At 47.3% G+C, this 21,644-nt stretch overlaps 1 protein-coding gene across 1 annotated transcript; it reads left to right on the top strand.

Moving 5' to 3' along the window:
- Positions 1–2,528: 2,528 nt before the first annotated feature.
- On the top strand, positions 2,529–3,458 carry ORNANAV1R3203 (vomeronasal 1 receptor ornAnaV1R3203). The gene has a single exon (NM_001253595.2). It carries the CDS (start codon positions 2,529–2,531, stop codon positions 3,456–3,458), a length of 930 nt encoding a protein of 309 aa, NP_001240524.2.
- Positions 3,459–21,644: the final 18,186 nt, after the last annotated feature.

Below are 21,644 nucleotides of genomic sequence, written 5' to 3'. Positions count from 1 at the left end.
GCCAGAGACACCTGGGCCAGAAATCCCCGTTTCAGCCCCAGGGATCAGTTGGAAGTGGAGGCACCGGAGAGCAGAGGAGCAAAGGTAAGGGTTTCCTCTTTTTGCCTCTATCCACCACATCTCCATATCTCATCACTATTCTATACTGTCTCTTCACTCTATCCCACATGCCTCCCATCCTTCTGAATTCCCTTCCTCATTGAAGGATCTTCAGCACAGAATTAGATAATCTTCTCCTTAACACCCTCGCTCAGATCTGGGCCCTCAGAGAGCAGAAAGGGTAAACACAGAAGAGGCATCCTCACGGATGGAGTGGTGCAGGATACGAAGAACCATTTCCTGAGATCTAAGTAGTTTCCGGTACTCTACCAGCCTCGACTACGGCAAGGAGAGTCACGCAGAAGCCTACCTATTCCATTCCCAGCTTGGCCAGTGGCTAGCGAGTGAAAGGCCATCTGCTACAAGTCAAAACTGTGCTGGGCAGCAGCAGCATGGGAGAGAGTCGAGGGTGGAGACTCCAGTTTACTGCACAGAAGGAGGCAGTGGTAAAGCACTTCCCTATTTTTACCAAGTCAACTCTGGATCCACTATCAGAACGATGGCAGATGGAGGTGGAGCGTTCTAGGAAAGATGAGTCTGTGGTGTCGCTACGGGTCAGAGACGACTCGACAGAATAAGACAAATCAAAACCTCTAACCTGGCCAGGGACAGGGCTGCCCTGGGGGAACTGAGCATGTTCAGGACATTTGTTACTGAATTGCACTTTCCAAGTGTTTAGTACAGTGCTCTGCACACAGTTAGCACTCAGTAAAAATGATTGAATGAATAAATGTATGTTCTTGGATACAATGTCCCTGCTAGTGACTGGTAAACTGTTCCACCCTCCATGCTTCCTGAGACGGACCCAGGCTCAGGCTGTAGGCATGCCTTTAACTTTTTCTTTGGGACTTTTCCTAAAGAAATATATTTTGACCCAAGAGAGGAGAAGTTGAGGGTTCCCATAGGCATGAAGAGCTATGCTATGCCTCAGTAGTAGTTTCTTGGTCCATAATGGGTTTTTTTAAAGGGAATTTGGGGGGGACAACAAACTTAAGGGATGGGTTTGAAAGAATGAAACCATCACATGATTTCTCCTTAGAGGAGGTTTAGGCAGAAAGAGAATCATTGCTCTGCCCCAGAATGACATTGCTGATGCTACTCAGTATCAAATAACGATGCCTCATCTTGCTCCTGAATCTTATTCTACAGAATCTCTTGTTAACCCTCCCAGCAACAGCGAAGCAGGGAGAGCCAAAACTGGTTTGAATCCCAACTCACCACCCCTTAACTCAACTATCCCCATTTCCATCTTACCTTATCTCCTCATTCATGAGTCTTTCAAGAATCATAGACATTGCTCATGGCTTTCCCCAGTAACTACGTGATTTTGCCTATTACAGATCCCAGAGTCACTGATTGTGTCCACCCGAAAAAGAAAGCCTTTCAGGGGCAGTTGGAAAACGGGGTTAGTTCACTGAGGCTTAGAAAGGGGGTGAAATCATTGCATTCTTCCCTGCTCCAGTCTCTTTGAGGAGCTTGGTCAGATTCTGAATACTAGTGTCCAAGGTCCCTGTCCCAGAATCCTTGAAATGATGAATTAGACTCTGGATCTTAATAGCATAGGCAATTCCTGTAAAGAAATATTTTTCTTTTAAATTAGATCACCCTTCATGACATCATTTTGGGTTTGGACAGACTGGAGGGTTGGGGAGATGGGAGGTAGAGCAAATATGACTAAGGGGCAGAGAGAGTTTCCTTTGAAAAGGGCACAGTTCAGATGGTTGTATCGCCCTATGAGAGAGGCTGAAAGCAATGCCAAATCTGGACTGGTCTGCACAAGATAAGTGTGGTTTTTCTGAATTTTACTTTGGTAGAAATGTCCTTTTCCTCTGAGAACTTTCAGGGAAAGCCTAACACTGGCGCTTGAACTGCCTGGTAGCAGTTGGGGGACATGAGAGGTGGAAGTCCCCTCCAGACTGTAAGCATGTTGAGGGCGGGGAACGTGTCTACTAACCCTGTTGTATTATGCTCTCCAAGCACTTAGTACGGTGCTCGGTACACAGTAAGTTCTCTGACAACCCCATGATGTTCATCCCCGCCAAGGTTGGTGAGACTCCAACCCAATGTTGGGTAAATGTCCGTGGCTGTCGTTCAAGCTTAGCTCTTGGTAGACGAGCACACTTATTCAAGAAAGTAATCCCCAGGCATTAGTATTTCCATTGCTGAGCTGAAACTCTAGTTTTCTAGTCATCCCTGGGGGAATTGGTATAATATGAGGATGGCTATGGCAGAACCATTCAGAAAACAGATGAAATATGTGGCTTTGTATTCTCTTTATTTTAACACGTTGTCAAATCTGGTGAAGATATAATTGATATTGTAATTGATGTTTTTTCTCTTTCTCTCCCTCTCTGCTTTCCTCCTCCTCTCCTCTCCCTTCTCCAGGATGCCTTTTGGGAGACTCCTGGTTTAATTGAAAATTCAAAAAAATGAATGTTACCGATCTCTCTTTTGGGATTGTGATGCTACTGCAGTTCAGCATTGGGATCTCAGTGAATATATTTCTACTCCTATTTTATACCCGCATGGTCTCCACCAGCCAAAAGATCAGTTCCTCAGACATGATCCTCACCCAGCTAGCCTTGGCCAACGCCGTAATTCTTCTCACCAGTGGGATTCCAGAGACCATGTCAGCTTGGGGTTGGAGGAACTTCCTGAATAATGTTGGTTGTAAAATTCTCGTGTACCTCGGACGGGTGGCTCGAGGACTTGCCATCTGCACCACCTGCCTTCTGAGCATCTTCCAAGCCATCACTATCAGTCCCGGCACCTCCAGGTGGGCGAGGGTCAAAGCTAAATTACCTAAATGGATCCTCCCCTCCTCTGTCCTCTCCTGGGCCTTCAATCTGCTGATAGATGTTAATTCGCTGGTATTTGTGACGGGCCCTCAGAACGGCAGCGCTGTACGAATGGTACTGGACCTCAAATATTGTATTAAAGTCATCGACAGTGCAGAGACCACCCTGCTGATTACGGTTGTGCTTTCGCTTCGCGAAGTGTTCTTCGTGGGGCTCATGAGTGCAGCCAGTGGGTACATGGTGTTAATCCTGCACAGGCACCACAGAAGAGTTCAGCACCTTCACGGGCAGAGCCACTCCCCCAGGGCAATGCCCGAGGTCAGGGCAGCCAAAAAAGTCATTGCCCTGGTGACTCTCTACGTGCTCCTTTACGGGCGACAGACCATCATGCTGAGTATTTTGCTAAACGTTAAAGAGAAGTCTCCGGTGTTTATGAGTAGCCACATGATGTTGTCCTTCACCTTCTCCGTCATTAGTCCGTTCCTCATGATTCACAGTGACAGGAGAATGAGGACATTCTGGAAAAGGGAATCTCCTGCTGTGGGCACAGATCCCTCCTAGGGGCCCAGGAAGGCTGCGCCCTCCTAATGAATCCTTTCAGCTAAGTGGACCCGTTTGTGCCCTTCTATTATTCAACCTTTACGCTGCATTATTGCCTTAATAAGCTACCTTTAAAATCATGTTTTTCTTAAATAGCTCCTACTCGGCTATTGTACTAGAACAAAGTGGTCATAAACTATTTTATTAATCACCCGGTATAATCAAGGAAAATAATAATAATAGTGGTATTTTATTAAGTGCTTACTGTGTGTCAGGCACTGTACTAATAATAATGTTGGTATTTGTATTTGTTAAGCGCTTACTATGTGCCGAGCACTGTTCTAAGCGCTGGAGTAGACACAGGGGAATCAGGTTGCCCCACGTGGGGCTCACAGTCTTAATCCTCATTTTACAGATGAGGTAACTGAGGCACTAAGTGCTGGGGTGGGTACAAGCAAAGCAGACTGGACACAGTCTCTGTCCCGCATGGGGCTCACAGTCTTAATCCCCATTTTACAGATGAGGTAACTGAGGCTCTGAGAAGTTGTGACTTGCCCAAGGCTACACAGCATACAAGTGGTGGAGCCGGGATTGGAACTCATGACTTTCTGACTCCCAGGCCTGTGCACTAGCCCCTATTATCCTTGTTATAATGCTCCCCAATAATGCATTCTTTCATGATAGCACTATTTAATTTTACACTGGCATTATCTCTCACATCAAGATCATGCTGTAATGTAATGCTGTAGTGCTCATTTCTCCCGTTTCCTAAAAAAACCTCTCCCTTGACCCCACTGCCCCCCCCCCCCCAGTTATTGCCCCATCTCCATCCTGCCATTCCTCTCCAGACTCCTTGAGTGAGCTGGCTACACCCACCCTCTCCACTTCCTCTCCTCCAATTCTCTCCTTGACTCCCTCCATTCTGGCTTCACGCCACAGAAACTGCTCTCTCAGAAGTCACCTACGATGTCCTTCTTGCCAAATCCAAAAGCCCCTACTTCACCCTTGACCTCTCAGCTGTTTTTAACACTGTGGACTCCCTTCTCCTGGAAAATTATCCAACTTTGGCTTCACTGACATTGTCCTCTCCTGGTTCTCCTCCTGTCTCTCTGGCAGCACTTTCTCAGTCTCTTTCATGGGCTCCTCTGTCTCCCCCACAACTGTGGAGGTCCCTCAAGGCTCAGTTCTGGGTGCCCTTCTATTTTCCATCTACACCCACTCCCTTGGAGAACACATTTGCTCCCATAGTTTCAACAACCCTGTCTATGTAGTTGATTCCCAAATCTACAGCACAGCTCTAGTCTTTCTCCCTCTCTGCGGCCTCACATTTCTTCCTGGCTTCAGGATATATCTACTTGGATGGCCTACTGACACCTCAAACTTAGCATGTCCAAAACAGAACTCCTTATCTTCCCACCCCGACCCTGTGCTCCCCCTGACTTCCCCATCACTGTAGACAGTACCACCATCCTCCCTGTCTCTCAAGCCCATAACCTTGACATTATCCTCAACTCATGTCTCTCATTTAGCCCACATGAAATCTGTCACCACATCCTTTTGGTTCAGCCTTCATAACATTCCTAAAATCCACCCCTTCCTCTCCATCCAAATGCTACCGTGTTAATCCAAGCACTTAACCTGACCTACCTATATCAGCCTACTAGCTGACCTCTCCGCCGCCTGTCTCTCCCCACTCGGGTCCAAATTTCATTTTGCTGTTCAGATCATTTTTCTACAAAACCATCAGTCCATGTTTCCCCAGTCCCCTTCCCAGATTGAGGAGGAAGAGAAACGGGAGATGGTGAGAAGTGGAAAGAGGTAGGAAGAGTGAGAAAACGGCTGGGAAGTAGAGTGACCTAGTAGTAAGAAAATGGGCCTTGAAGTGAGAGGACTTGGTTCTAATTCTGGCTCAGGCTGAATAAGTAATTAATTTATAATGTATAATTTAAAGATATGTACATAAAGACTGTGGGGTTGGGGGTGCGGTGATGTCACCAATCTCTCCATCTTCGAAGGCTTACTAAAATCACACTTTCTCCAAATAGCCTTCCCTGGTGAATCACTCGACTCCCCACCTATCCTCCCTCCCTTCCACGTTGACTACCTTGTAAGTGCTCTGATATTGACCCACTTCCAACAGCCGCATTGTTGTTGTTGTCTTATGCTGTCAAGTTGTGTCCGACCCATGGAGACACCATGGATACATCTCTCCCAAAACGCCCCACCTCCATCTGCAATCGTTCTGGTAGAGGATCTGTAGAGTTTTCTTGGTAAAAATACAGAAGTGGTTTATCATCGCCTCCTTCCGCAGAGTAAACCCAAGTCTCCCCCCTCGACTCGCTTCCGTGCTGCTGCTGCCCAGCACAAGTGAGTCTCAACCTGTAGCAAACTGCCCTCCACTCGCTAGCCACTGCCCATGCTAGGAATGAATGGATAGGTTTCTGCTTGACTCTCCCTCCCATAGTCCAGACTGGTAGAATACTGGAAACTCTCCAGGTATGATCCAGAGATGTGAACAACCCCATAATCACCCTTAAGCACTTCAATACTGAGCCCACCTTAGTCCTGCTGCACTTCTGGACGTATCCTTACACTTTGCCATTTCCCCTATCTTGCAATTTATTTTAATGTCTGTCTCCCTTATTAAACTATAATCTCCTTGAGGGCAGTGATCATGTCTTCCAACTCCCCAGCACTGCAGTCTCCCAAGTGCTTAGTACTGTGCTCTGCTCACAGTAAGCACTCAATAACTGCCATTAATTGGTTGATTGATTGGAAAGGAAGCAGCAGAAGATGGGCCGAGCAGGAGATCATCCTCAATCTGACAGGGTTTATTTCCTTTATATCTAGCAGGAACTCCTTTGCTCTGACTTGGAGCCCCTCACCCAGCCCCTTGTACAAATCTGCTCTCTTCATCCACAATTCCCCAGCTCACTGTCTGCCCCAACCAAGTTCACCTTGTATCTAATCCTCTTTTTCTAACTCTCCCACTCTGAATCCTCACTCATTCTGTTCTCTCATTCTAGAGCTCCTTTCCCCCTGAATCCACTAGATCACAGCTTTCCCTTTCCTCAAAGTCCACCCCAAAATTCCATCTCCTCTGGGAAGATTTCCCCAATTAACTCACAACACCCCACCCATGTCTGTTTAACATTCACCCTTACCTCTCAGGAAATAAAAGGAATAAAAGAATAAAAGGAAAGGAATAAAATATAAGTGTAAATGCAATGAATATGTATTATTATATTTATTCGTAGGTTTTTATACAATTATTTATCCAACTATCTTATCTTGATGTATTTGTTCTAATTCCTGCTCCCACTATTTTACGGATAATTTTTGTCTCCTCCATTACATTTATAAGTCCCTCAGGGGCAGTAAATACATATTTTTTCTTTTACAATTGTCCAAGTCCTTAGTACGAGATCAGCATTCCAAAAATGTTTAATTAATACCAATTGATAAATTGAATGATAGTAGTGATTAAAGTTGAGCATGCCAGGCCCAGCCACTTCCTGGCAATAATAATAATGATGATTGATTTTGTTAAGCGCTCACTATGTGCCAAGCACTGTTCTAAGTAAGAGAACTCAGACCACCACATATTTCACTTCTCACACCAGCCCTGCTTTGCACTATTCACGTATCTCTACACTCCATTGCTTCCTCACACCCGCCATTTATTTTTGTGTCTGTTTCCCGTGCTATAGATCTCAAACTCCTTGAGGTCAGGTTCCATGTCTACTAACTCAAGCATCTTCAAGCACTTCATAAATACCATTCTACTAACTGAAGCACTTCATAAATACCACCGATTTAGACAGCTGATTGAGGAGCACTCTGCTGTCAGCAGGCAGTATGGACTGGCAGTTAACCTGAAGAAAAGAAATACTATGTACTCGCCTACACTCAGAAAACCCTACGTGCAACCAAAGAATTTCATCATCAACATGGAGCTCAGTGCCGCCGAAAGCAACCACCTTGAGGAATATGGACAATTCTGAAAACCACTAGGTGTCATCATTGTGATAGGTTTGAGTGAGTAAACCTTTCTTTCAGATGCCCTGTGGAATGGACGTGGAAAATAGTTGGCTTAGATCCTAAAGGATGTTCAATAGGTACCACTCCGCTCTACAACTACTCTTTCCTAGGTAACAAAGGGTTTTATAATGTGTAATCTCAAACTTCAGCAACGGAACAAGGGACAGCAAGAAACTTAACCCTTTTCAAAGCATTTTCTTCTTCTTGTCGAGTCGTGTCCGACCCATAGCAGTGCCGTGGACACATCTCTCCCAGAATGCCCCATTTCCATTTGCAATTATTCTGGAGTAGATCCACAGAGTTTTCTTGGTAGAAATCCAGAAGTGGTTTGCCAATGCCTCCTTCCGCGCAGTAAACAAGTCTGCCCTCGACTCTCTTCCATGCTGCTGCTGCCCAGCACAGGTGAGTTTTGACTTCTAGCAGATTGCCTTCCACTCAATAGCCACTGGCCAAGCTAGGAATGGAATGGGTAGGCCTCTGCTTGACTCTTCCTCTGGTAGAGGACTGGTAGAGTACTGAAACTCTCCAGGTGCGACCCTGAGAGGTTTTGAAGCATTTTAAAAATGTAAAAATCTGCATTCTTCCTTTCCCAGGAGGAATTATTTTTGATCACACAGCCTTCCTAGTATTTGGTGAATATCAGTGCATCCTTACTTTTAAAGGGCTTCTGGAGAATCCCTTAGGCAATAATAATTCTATTTGTTAAGCACTCGTGATATGACAAACACTGGGGTGGAGACAATACATTCATTCATTCAGTAGTATTTATTGAGCACTTGCTATGTGCAGAGCACTGTACTAAGCACTTGGAATGTACAAATTGGTAACAGATAGAGACAGTCCCTGCCTTTTGATGGGCTTACAGTCTAATCGGGGGAGACAGACAGACAACAACAATGGCAATAAATAGAGTCAAGGGGAAGAACATCTCATTAAAACAATAACAAATAAATAGAATCAGGGTGATGTACATCTCATTAAATAAAATAAATAGGATGATGAAGATATATACAGTTGACTGGACGAGTACAGTGCTGAGGGGATGGAACGGGAGAGGGGGAGGAGCAGAGGGAAAGTGGGGAGAAGAGGGTTTAGCTGCGGAGAGGTGAAGGGGGGGTAGAGGGAGCAGAGGAAAAAGGGGAGCTCAGTCTGGGAAGGCCTCTTGGAGGAGGTGAGCTTTAAGTAGGGTTTTGAAGAGGGGAAGAGAATTAGTTTGGCAGAGGTGAGGAGGGAGGGCATTCCAGGCCCGCGGGGGGAACGTGGCCCGGGGGTCGACGGCGGGATAGGCGAGACCGAGGGACGGTGAGGAGGTGGGCAGCAGAGGAGCGGAGCATGCGGGGTGGGCGGTAGAAAGAGAGAAGGGAGGAGAGGTAGGAAGGGGCAAGGTGATGGAGAGCCTTGAAGCCTAGAGTGAGAAGTTTTTGTTTTGTGCGGAGGTTGATAAGCAACCACTGGAGGTTTTTAAGAAGGGGATTGACATGCCCAGAGTATTTCTACAGGAAGATGAGCCGGGCAGCGGAGTGAAGAATAGACTGGAGTGAGGAGAGAGAGGAGGAGGGGAGATCAGAGAGAAAGCTGACACAGTAGTCTAGCCGGGATATTACAAGAACCTGTAGCGGTAAGGTAGCCGTTTGGGTGGAGAGGAAAGGGCGGATCTTGGCGATATTATAAAGGTGAGACCGGTAGGTCTTGGTAACGGATTGGATGTGGGGGGTGAACGAGAAAGACGAGTCAAAGATGACACCAAGGTTGCGTGCCTGAGAGACGGGAAGGATGGTCGTACCGTCCACGGTGATAGGGAAGTCAGGGAGAGCACCGGGCTTGGGAGGGAAGATGAGGAGCTCAGTTTTGGTTATGTTGAGTTTTAGGTGCAGGCAGACATCCAGGTAGAGACGTCTTGGAGGCAGGAGGAAATACAAGCCTGAAGGTAGGTGGAGAGGACAGGGGCAGAGATGTAGATCTGTGTGTCATCTGCAGAGAGGTGATAGTTGAAGCCATGAGAGCGGATGAGTTCACCAAGGGAGTGAGTGTAAATGCAGAACAGAAGAGGGCCAAGAACTGACCCTTGAGGAACTCCAACAGTTAGAGGATGGGAGGGGGAAGAGGAGCCTGCGAAGGAGACCGAGAATGACTGGCCAGGGAGATGAGAGGATGGAGTCCATGAAGCCAAGGTGAGATAAGATGTGGAGGAGAAGGGGATGGTCGACAGTGTCAAAGGCAGCTGAGAGGTCAAGGAGGATTAGAATGGAGTAGGAGCCATTGGATTTGGCAAGAAAAAGGTCATGGGTGACCTTAGAGAGAGCAGTCTCGGTAGAGTAGAGGGAACGGAAGCCAGATTGGATGGGGTCCAGGAGAGAATGGGAGTTAAGGAATTATAAGCAGCGAGTGTAGACGATTCTTTCTAGGATCTTGGAAAGGAAAGGTAGTAGGGAGAAAGGGCGATAACTGGAAGGGGAAGTGGAGTCGAGAGAGGGTTTAGGATGGGGGAGATGTGGGCATGTTTGAAGGCAGAGGGGAAGAAGCCATTGGAGAGTGAGTGGTTAAAGATAAAAGTTAAGGAGGGGAGGAGGGCAGGAGAGATGGTTTTTATAAGGTGAGCAGGAATGGGCTCCGAGGCACAGGTGGAGGGGGTGACACTTGCGAGGAGGGAGGAGATCTCTTCTGAAGTTACTGCAGGGAAGGATGGGAAAGTAGGGGAGAGGGTTGGGGGGGGAGGTGGGGGGGGGGGGGGGGAGGGGTGACTTTGGGGAGCTCAGACCTGATTGTGTTAATTTTCGTGATGAAGTAGGTGGCCAGATCACTGGGGGTGAGGGATGGGGGAGGGGGAGGAAAAAGGGACTTAAAGAGTTAAAGGTCTGGAACAATTGGCAGAAGTGACGGGCATGGGTGCCAATGAGGGAGGAAAAGAAGTTTTGCCTGGCGGAGGAGAGGGCAGAGTTAAGTCAGGAAAGGATAAAGTTGAAATGGATAAGGTCGGCTGGTGATTGGACCTTCGCCAGCAACGCTTGGCAGCTCGAGCCTAGGAGCGTAGGAGGTGGACAGAGGCAGTGACCCAGGGTTGTGGGTTAGTGGAGCAAGAGCGTCAGAGGGAAAGGGGGGTGAGAGAGTTGAGATGAGTAGAGAGGGTAGAGTTGAGCGCGGTGATCTGATCATCGAGAGTGGGAAAAGAGGACGGGGGGCAAGGTGGGGAGAGATGCTTTTGGAGAGATGGATGGGATCAAGAGAGTGGAGGTCTCTGTGGGGGAGTAGCAAAGATTTGCAGGGGGAGGGAGTGTGAGAGATGAGGCAGGTGAGAAGGTTATGGTCTGAGAGAGGGGACGGTGGTGAGACAGGCGAGATGGAGGCCCAGTGAGAAGGTTACCCTCACAGCCTCAGGGCATCCTCGTGCCCTTTGTGAGGGGTGGGAGGAGGGGGACCTTCAGAATCTCCCCCTCCATCCTGCATGGTGCCATCACATTAGTCTATGTGCACTTGCAGCATAACATAATGATATCTTTGGCAACACTTTGAGGAAAAGTCAGTCTGTTGTATTTTTGAGCACTCACTGTGTGCAGAACACTGAACTAAGCCCTTGGGAGAGTACATTTTAACAATAAACAGACACATTCCCTGAGCACAGCAAACTTAAAGTCTGGAGGGGAGATAGACATTAATACTAATAACTAATTTACAGATATGGACCTAAGTGCTGTGGGGCTGGGAGGAGGGGAACGAATAAAGGGAACAAGTCAGGGCAACTCAGAGGGGAGATGAAGGAAAGGAAAAGAGGGCATAGTCAGAGAAAGCCTCTTGGAATCGATGTGAATGGGGAGAGAATAATTGTCTGTCAGAGATAAGGAGGGAGGGTGTGCCAGGCCAGAGGCAGGATGTGGGCCAGGGGTGGGCGGTGAGATAGAAGAGGTTGAGGTACTATGAGAATGTTAACATTAGAGAAGCCAAGTATGCGAGCTGGGTTGTAGTAGGAGAGTAGTGAGTTGAGTTAGAAGATAGTGCTTTAAAGTCAATGGTGGAGTTACCTCACAGCTGCCTCTCTACCAGGAAGCCCAGGAAGCTGGTGCCTCACTAATAGATCACTTTCATCCTACCTCCATTTTTCGGAAAAGAAGTGATATTGGCCAACTAATAGAGAAGAGGCAAGGGGGCCATCTTTGATAAGGATTGGGCAAGCCATCTTTAGATAGTACTAGATGGCTGCCATCTTTGGAAGGTCTTGTAGCCAAGATCTTTGGAAAGTCCCATGTGGTCTTCATTCCCTACCCGCCCCTGACAAACTCCTCACCTCTGGCTTTGGCTCCATCACCTTGCCCCCTCCTACCTCACCTCACTTCTCTCCTTCTACAACCCATCCTGCATACTTTGCTCCTCTAGTGCTAACCTTTTCACTGTGCCTCGATCTCGCCTGCCTCTCCGCTGACCCCTGGCCCCCATCCAGGATCTGGAATGGCCTCCCTCCTCTAATTTGACAGACAATTACTCTCCCTCCCCACCCTCCCCGTCGAAGTCCTATTGAAGGCACAACTCCTCTGAGCGGCCTTCCCAGACTAACCACCCACATCCTCTTCTCCCATCCCTTCTGTATCACCCTGACTTGCTCCTTTTGCTCTTTCCCCCCACTCCCAGCCCCACAGCACTTAGGCTTATATCTGTAATTTTATTTATTTGTATTGATGTCTGTCTCTCCCTGTCTGTGAGTTCAATTGTGAGTGGAGCATGTCACAGTTTATTCTTGTATTGTACTTTTCCAAGTTGCTTACTACAGTGTTCTGCACATAATCAGCACTTAATAAATACAATTGAATGAATGAATGAATGAATGAATGAATGGCCATATAGCTCAAGCTGAAATTGGCTCTGCTTCCCCACTCCTCCAGCAGAAACAGCAGAGAAGATAGAAGCTGAACCCTGAGCAAGTGTTTATTTTGCTCAGGTGACATCCCAGCTTCCAGCTCTGAGTCTTCACTACTGATCCTCATTTTGGAAACCGGTCCCTAGGGAGAATCCTTAGATTGAGACCGCATGGATCTAAATGAGCTCCTTTCCAGTCCCTCTCTCCTCCTGCCCCATCTTTGACTCTCCCATCTTTCCCATCAGTACCTCAAAAGGAGATCTCCCTCCTCCTCTCAAAATCTACTCCCTCCAAAGTAAAAATGATAGATTACCATTTGTGGTAAGTGGGTGTGGTGTTTAGACAGAGACGAGAATCACTAGGGTTGACAATGTCTAGTTTTGTACCCACTAAGGCCTAAAAGTTGACAAGCAAGTTTCCTTCCGATGTACCACCCCATCAATTTTCCCTGAAAAAACTTTCAATATGTGTTGTTATTTTGCATCCCTTTTCATTTGTTCACACTTCTGGAGAAGATAAAAGTATCAAGAGGAGTATGAGACTCTTGACCAAATGGCTGAGCGAAACCTCCAGGAACCACTTCTGCCTCCACCCAGTGACATCCGGGGCCTTTGCTTCCAACATGCCCCGTGCACAAGAGGCCGTGAGGATTTAAGCTGTAGCAGTGTCTATCCCTCAGCCTCTCTCCTCAAGACCATCGAGCAACATGTAACCTTTACAAACCTCAGACACAACCTTTACAACCTTTACGATCACACAAACCTTTACAACCTTTACCATCAGACACAACCTTTACAGATTTTAGAAGGCCTTACAAGTCTTTCCCACTGGACTTGCACGACTCTGCTTTTTATGTTGTCTTTTATGTTGTTTTGTATCTGTATTGTTTCATCTCTCCTCTCTGTGGCCAAACTTTTTCCCACCAAATTTTTAGATTGTAAGCCTTTGGAGGACTAGAGACAACATTATGTTTTGTGTATTTTTCCCAGGACTTGGTGCAGAGCTCTGCACAAAGTAGTTGCTGAATAAACAGACATAATTCTATTAGAATCAGTGTGTTCCAGTGGAATGAACACAGCAGGCCCGTGAATAAAGCGGTCTAGATTATCTTCCCATCTCTACTCTTTGCCTGCTGTGTTGGATTTGATAAGTTATTTAACTTCTCTGGGCATCTTGGGGATGAAATACCTGCTCTTCCTCTTCCTTAGGTTATGAGCCTTGTGTGGGACAAGGCCTGATACATGGCAGATAGTAGGTATTTAATACTGCAATTATTATTATCAAGAGAACAGAAAACGGTTCCATTTAACCTCGGGTTAGGATCACAGCAACATCCATTTCTTTAATCTGTTTAGTCTTGGTCAGAGGCAAATCAATGACTTTGGGGTTCATTATAATTTCAGGAATTTCTTCTCCACACATCTGTGGCTGTTGATTCACTCACGTATCCAGCTCAGCAGAGATGGGGCCCGAGAGTAAGGAGGAGAGGAAGTTCTGACCACAGTGATTTCAACCAAATCTACACTTAGAAATTCAGGTTTGAAAAGAAAATCAGATATTAGTTGGTGTCTCTAATGAAAGCAGTCAATAACCGTCCTGCTCCATCCTCTGAAAGGAAGGAGAATAAAACAGAAACAGAGGGTTGGAGAGAGAGCGTGCTCCAGTTTTAGAAGAGGAAACTTAGCTCTCCAAATGTGGGTTGAGTGTTACTGGAAGCAGCTGGATGGGAATTTCAGTCTCCCCATCCTCTGCCAAGCACAGGGGTGCTGAGAAAGGAAGTAACACCCATTTAAGGATGGAAAGAAAGTAACATTTTTGTTTAGTTTCACACCACTAGCCTAACATGGCAGCAGGAGGCCGGGCAGATAACACCTTCAGTAATTATAGTGGCAGATGCTCAGTTCTCATAGATTCCCTGGAGAATATCCTCTGTCCTGTCCAGGGCTGGAAATCTGGCCTGCCTTTGATATGGAAGGATTAAGAATTCTTCTCCCTTCCTCCTCTCCAAAATTCAACTTCTACTAGGGTTCAGGAATCTTCCCTTATCCCTCTCTTTTTCCTCCTCCCTCTTTCCCTTCAGAACAGATCCCTTCCATTGGGCCTTTCCATTTCCTCTGATTTCCCTGTTACCCACTGTTCACTTTCCCCACTTCCTTTTCTTCTGACTCCCAGCTACTAGTATACTTTCCTCTTGTGGTTGGAAATTTCCTTGGAAGAGAAGGTTTCGCTCATTCGCTTGTTTTCTCCATATGGCATTCGTTAAGCACTTACTGTGTGCAGAGCACCTGAGGGAACTGAGGGAAAAGTGAAGTGATTTGCCCAAGGTCACACAGGAGACCAGTGGTGAAGCTGGAATTAAAGCTCAGGTCCCACTGTCTCTTAAGTCTGTGTTCTATCCACTAGGCCGTGCTGCTTCTCTGGGTTAATTCTAGGTTATCGTCCATACTATTTGATTCTATCTGACAGCACACTTTCCAGGTCTGCAGTTCCAACCCTCTGAGTGCCAGAAGTTAGGCAGAATTTACTGTGTGCAGAGTACTGTACTAAGAGTTTGAGAGAGTTGAGAGAGAAAAATAACAGACACATTCCCTGGCCACAGAGAGCTTACGGTCTAGAAGAGGGGTTTGGGAATCGTATCTGGGTTTTTACTACCAGGATCTGAAAACGGACATTCTTCGGCCCTTGGGTTTTAAAGCCAGAGTATAATGAGGTCAAGGAGGGAAGGGAGAGAGATAGAAGGGTTGGGTCTTGGCCATCACTGCCTCTGAGATGTTGTACTGGCTTGGACCCCACCTCCAAACCTAAGACAATAATAATGATAATAATAATGATGGCATTTATTAAGCACTTATTATGTGCCAGGCACTGTACTAAGCACTGGGGTCGATACAATTTGGACACAGTCCCTGTCCTGCAGAGAGCTCACGATCTTAATCCCCATTTTACTGATGAGGTAACTGAGGTACAGAGAAGTGAAGTGACTTGCCCAAGGCCACACAGCAGACAAGAGGTGAAGCTGGGTTTAGAACCCATCATCTTCTGATTCCCAGGCCTGCTTTTAAGGTACGCTGCTTCTCGATGCCACGGTAAGGGTGTATCACTGAGAATCCCAAGGCTCAGAATCAATTCATGTCCACAGCTGCTAGTCTCCTCTCTCCCTGTCACGACCTCGAACCACTCTGGCTGCATCTTTGGTAGGGAACAAGATGAGGTTCTCTCTACTGACTTGCTTCATACAGCTTCAGTTTGCAGATTCATGGAGCAAATTCTCTATTTCCCTATCTTGTCTTACAAGATCGTAGCTTCTGGTAAATGAATCTGGAGATCAGTGCTTCACCTAGAGACCCCTTGGAAGGACAGAAATCCTAAGCTGCCATTCTGCTATCTCTCTTTCAGAGCAAATCTCTCAGTTCAATAGCCAGGAAAATGCCCTCAATGCCAGGTCCTTGGGTAGAGCATCAGTAGACTCCCGCCTGCTGCTTGGCCTGCTTCAGATGACATACCACATTAAACCAAACCATCAGACATTTCATGGTCCCATCTGCCTCCTGAAAGATTCATGGCAGGTCTTGTTGGGATCTCGCTTCCATCTCAACTAGCATGAGGGAACCTGCAACTGCAGAGACAGCAGCATGACCACAGGGAGAAGGAGGAAAAGGAGAAGGAGGAAGGAGGAAGAGGAGGAGGAGAAGGAAGAAGAGGAGAAGAGAAGGAAGAAGTGATAAGAAAGAAGCAGCAAGACAGCCGGGAGGAAGAAGAGCAGGAGGGAAAGGAAGAGGTGGAAAAGAAGAGAAGAGGAGGAGAAAGAAGTGGAAAAGGAGGAAAAAGGAGAGGAAGCGAAGTAAGAGGAGAAGGAAGAGGAAGAAAAATCAAGGAGGAGGAAGATTAAAGGAGACATTGCCCAGCCTCCTCCCCTTTCTCCTCCTCCACCTCTCATCCCACTGCTGTCTCAGTGAACAGTGTGACCAGAATAACATGTCTCTATTGAGGCCACAATATCAGGCCTGGGTAGTTGAGCATAGGGTGTTGGTGATGCTGGCAAAGGGATAGCAGAGTACAGCAAGAAAGTTTAATCTGTCCCTGTTCTCCTCTCTCTCTAACCAATGCTTCGTGCCCTTCCCTTTTTTCAGCCCTGACCCCTTGAACTCTTACTCTCATTTCACTTTGAGTAGCCAGACTCCTGCCAGTTCCAGGGGGTGGCATAACTGTGTCTCCAGTTATTTTCGGAAAGAGTTGGATAGTACTTACTGTGTACAGAGCACTTCCCTAAGTGCTTGGGAAAGTACAACGGAATTCATAGGCATGATTTTTGCTTTCAAGAACTTCACGGTCTAGCACATGAGATTGTGTCTGAAATAAATTACAGGTAAGAGAAAGAAGGATGGGTAGATATGTACATTTGTTAGTGCTAAAGTAAGAGGAAATATAAGATCTGTACTTCAGGACTATGGCCGTGGTGTAGGAGTGTTGAAGAGGCAATGAAGGAATGCTGGGGAGATGAGAAATTAGTCAGGGAAGACCTCCTGAAGGAGATGAGGTTTCAGGCTCAGGAGGAGGTGGGGGAAGCCATATCTCATGTGTGCCTGGAAAGCCCCTGGGCTGCTGGGTTTACAGTTCCTGGCATTCCTGTGGATTATTGCAGTGTGATGCGAACCTGGACCGATTCCATTTGGGCATAATTGCTCTCCCGAGGGGCCGGAGAGGGTCAGGTTGGTGCAGGCTGGCATGGATCTAGGCTGGTAGGGCTGGATCCCAGGTTTCTGACTGGAGCCAAGCTGGAGATCTTGGGGTGGGATGGCTTGTGCTGCTTTGGGATGTGGTGATGCCTTGTGGAGCTATTTGATGTTTCTTTATTTCCATTTCAGTGATCCCCCAACAGTTGGGTTCTTGGAAGCAGGGAGATCCTGAATGACCAACGGCCTCCTGGCCTCTTCTTGATTTGGGGTTTTTCAAGGGAGGCAGGGGTAAAGTGAGGAAGCTTGAGGCTCCAGGAACGTGAGTAGTCATCCTCCCTGTGCTATCAGAAACCCTTGGGGCTAGTCACTGTGGATCTAGGTCCCTATGACCAGCCCTTAGGTGACCTGGAGAGCTGGCTTGTTTCGCCCTTCAACCCCCCAGAAGTCAGTAGGTCCTTGAGGCTTCCTCTCTGGCCTGGGAACTCAGCCCCCGCCCTCAACAAACAGACCACGCTTGGACCCCTGAAAGTGGAGTCAGCAGGGCCATTCAGAGCCACTTCACCCTAAGATAGGGAAGCAAGTTTTACCCGACACGGGATCGGGTTATTCGGGGTGAGAACAGGGGAGCTTAAAGATGGGACAAGCTACCCAGGGCAACACATCTCTAAAATCTGCCCTTTCCTCTCCATCCAAATGGCTATGCCGTTAATACTCATCCTATCCCTCCTGGATTACTGCATCGGCCTCCTTGCTGTCCTCCCAGCCTCCTGTCTCTTCCCACTCTACTCCATACTTCATTCTGCTGCCCAAATCACTTTTCTACTAAAACATTCAGGACATGTCACCCCACTCCTCCAAAACCTAGTGGTTATCCATCCACCTCCACATCAGACAAAAACTCCTCACCACTGGATTTAAAGCAGTCCACCACCTTGCCCCCTCCCAGCTTGCCTCACTACTCTCTTTCTACAACCCAAGCCACACACTTCACTCCTCTAGTGCTAACCTGCTCACTGTGCCTTGATCTCACCTGTCTCGCCGCCGACCCCTAGCTCGTGTCCTGCCTCTGAACTGGAATGAACCTCCCTCTTCAGATCCGCCAGACAATGACTCTCCCCCACTTCAAAGCCTTGTTGAAGGCCCATCACCTCCAAGAGGTCTTCCCAGACTAAGCCCCCCCAACTTCCTCTTCTCCCACTCCCTTCTGTAGCTCCCTGACTTGCTCTCTTTGTTCTTCCTCCCTCCCAGCCCTCAGAATTTATTACATATCTGTAATATATTTATTCATATTGATGTCTGTCTACCCCTCTCTGGACTATAAGCTCATCGTGGGATGAGAATCTGTCTGTTTATTGCTGTATCGTACTCTCCCAGAAGCTCAATAAATACCACTGAATGAACGAATACCACTGCTAAGACTTGGGACAAATGCAAGAGGCATATTTTCCTGCCCCATTCTGTGCCAGCTCTGGGCTGGAGTCAAAGCCAGTCTAGCGGGGGTTGAAGAGGGCATAGGCAGGGACAAAATCAGGGCTGAGATCTTTATCTATGGGGAATGGCCCAGCCACTTGCATTATCTGGTTGGGGACTGGGGATTTGGGCCAGAGTGGCTGAGGGAGAACGGTTGAGAAAGCCTAACCCCAGAGGTAGTAGCTCCAGGAGTGGATTGGATGGATTGTTCCTGCCAGAACTTATTTCAGCACCTTCCCACTGCACCCTCATTGGAGGAGGAGGAGGAGGAAGAGGAGGAAAAGGAGGAAGATGGGGCAGGGACTTGGTTTTACTAAAGGACAACAGGACGTGGATGGGGGGGGGGACAGAGGGTGAGAATAGAAGCTTAGTGAGTTGGTGGACTGGGCAGGAGTGGGCTATGTCAGGGGTGGGATGATGATGATGATGGTAGACATCAAATGCTGTTCTTAGCGCTAGGGTAGATACAAGTTAATCAGGTCGGACACAGTCCCTGTCCCACATGGGGCTCATAATCTAAGTAGCAGAGAGGACAGGTATTTTCTCCTCATTTTAGAGATGAAGAAACTGAGCACAGAGAAATTAACTGAATTGCCCAATGTCACAAAGCAGGCAATAGGCAGAGTCGGGATTAGAACCCAGGTCCTCATTTCCAGGCCCACCCTCTTTCCAGGCAGTCAGTCAGTCGATCGTATTTATTGAGTGCTTACTTTGTGCCGAGCACTGTACCAGGCACTTGGGGGAGTACAAATCAAACAGACACATTTCCCACCCACAACGAGCTCACTGTTTAGAGGGACTTCTCTGTGGGACAGCAGAAGGGATCCAGAAGCAGCCCTGGTGCAGAATTCTGACATTCCATCATGGAGCAATCACAGAATGCTAACAAACTTTTCCAACCCACCAAACTTGTGTAGCATGGCCCACAAATCACCATAATTTACTGAATCATTAACCTCTGTGCTGTCTAGCAGCAGAGATCGCATCATTAGTACTGGATCTAAATTGGAAGGCACACTGACTTTCAGGAAGTAACTTTATCGGTTGGTCAGATGGTTCGGCAACACTGCTGCAACTAGGAAAAGAAGGCCCACAATATTATCTCTCGAGGCATGACCAGTCCTCCTCTTGTAGGGATCGATCAGTCAATCAGTGGTATTTATTAAGTGCTTATTACTTGCAGTACTTAGTACTACTAAGTACTTGGAAGACGGCAGACACGTTTCCCGTCTAGTTTGCAGTGTAGGGATGGACAACATGTGCACCACTGACCCTTGTGAAGTGCCTTCCCGTTCCCAGATGATGCTTGGCAGATCAGTCAGCTCTTTGGAGAGACTGAGTGCACCATTCTTGGTCTTCTCCACAGGAATGCCATCTGGATCAGTGGCTTTTCCATCTGAGGCTTCATTTCAGGACTTCTGAAGAGAGTGGCCGAAATGTGAGATGGTTCATTGTGGGACTCAGCTCCAGATCACCCAGTGAAATACCTTGGCCGAGACATTCAGCTCATCTCTTCGGGACGGCAGTGCGGTCGGTCAGCAATTGTGATTCACTGGCATTTTAAATGGGTTTAGCGGTTTGGAATCCTTGGAAAAACTTCTTGCTGTTCTTGCCATCAGCTACTGCCTGCATCTCCTCAGGTTTTGCCATCCACCACTTCTCCTTCAACTGGCATAGTTGAGCTGGTGACAGTGTATTAATTAGTCGTGGGCCATATTTTTTTCCATCCCCTTGTTGATCCAGCCTCGATATTGATTATGTACGATATCCAGAACCCTCCTGGCCTTCGTATCGTATTCATTGAATTCACCTTGGTGTATGCGCTTTTGAAGAGGCCAAGCACGTTGGATATGGCATCCTCGAGTGCTGACCCATAGTCTCTGAAGAGCTGTGCTGTCTCAAAAGTGTGAGTGAGTGACTCCAGAGACAGATCCAGGGCGTTTCAATCTTCTAGACTGTAAGCTCCTTGTGGGCAGGGAATGTATCTACCAGCTCTTTTAGATTGTGCTCTCCCAAGCTCTTGGGATCAGTGAATACTATTAATTAATTGATTGATTGCTAGCCAGCTAGCTCATGGCATCTTATAGCCAGAGCAAAGGTTCCCACGTTGAGCTTCTGCGTACATAGTTTAGAATGATGGTGCTGTGACAATGCTTGCTCAAACCATGTTCCGCTGGCCACGAGACAGTGGTCGTGTAACCGGGAAGCTTTACAGAATGAATAAACATAAGATCCTGGCTATTAGGCTGCTTTATGCTGACCTAATCTACTAGAAGCCAGAGATGGGAGTACAAATGCCACCTGGAACGGTGTTTGGCTGACGACTGGCTAGACGTCTAGCCGACAACGAGCATGTCCGAAGTAGAACTCCCCATCTTCCCACCCGAATCCTGTCTTTCCCCTGATTTTCCTGTCACCATGGGCAGCACCATCACCTGCCCTGTCAGACAATCTTATAATCTTGGCATTATCCTTCACTCATATCTCTCATTCAACCCACATATTCATCGTGTCACCAAATCCTGTTGGTTCAACCTTCGTGACCTTGCTAAAATCCTCCCATCACCCTCCATCCAAACTGCTACTAGATCCAAGAATTTATCCTATCTCACCTTGCTTACTGCTTCAGCTTCCTCGCTGGCCTTCTCGCATCCCGTCTCTCCCCACTTCATGTCCGTACTTCATTCTGCTTCCCAGATCGTTTTTTTACAAAACTTTTCAGTCCACGTTTCCACTTCTCAAGAACCATCCACCTCCACATCAAACAGAAATTCCTTACCATTGGCTTTAAAGCACTCACTCCCCTTGCCCCCTCCTACTTTACCTCTCTGATTTCCTACTACAACCCCGCCTGGACACTTCATTCCTCTAAAGCCATCTTACTCATCGCACCTCAATCTCATCTTTCTCTCCACTGACCTCTGACACACATCCTGCCTCTGGCCTGGAATGCCCTCCCTCTTTGTATCCAACAGATGATCGCTCTCCCCACCTTCAAAGCCTTATTAAAAACCATCTCCTCCAAAAGACATTCCTCAACTAAGCCCTCATTTCCTCTTCTCCCACTCCCCTCTGCATCTCCCTTGCATATGGATTCGGACCCTTTATTTACCCCACCTTCAGCCTCACACCACATATGTGCATACCCATAATTTATTTATCTTCATGACTGTC

The sequence above is a fragment of the Ornithorhynchus anatinus genome, chromosome 7 (assembly GCF_004115215.2).
Source record: "Ornithorhynchus anatinus isolate Pmale09 chromosome 7, mOrnAna1.pri.v4, whole genome shotgun sequence".
In the NCBI taxonomy this organism is placed as follows: domain Eukaryota; kingdom Metazoa; phylum Chordata; class Mammalia; order Monotremata; family Ornithorhynchidae; genus Ornithorhynchus; species Ornithorhynchus anatinus.
Note: the sequence above shows the minus strand (reverse complement) of the source record. Positions and strands in the feature narration are given on the sequence as shown.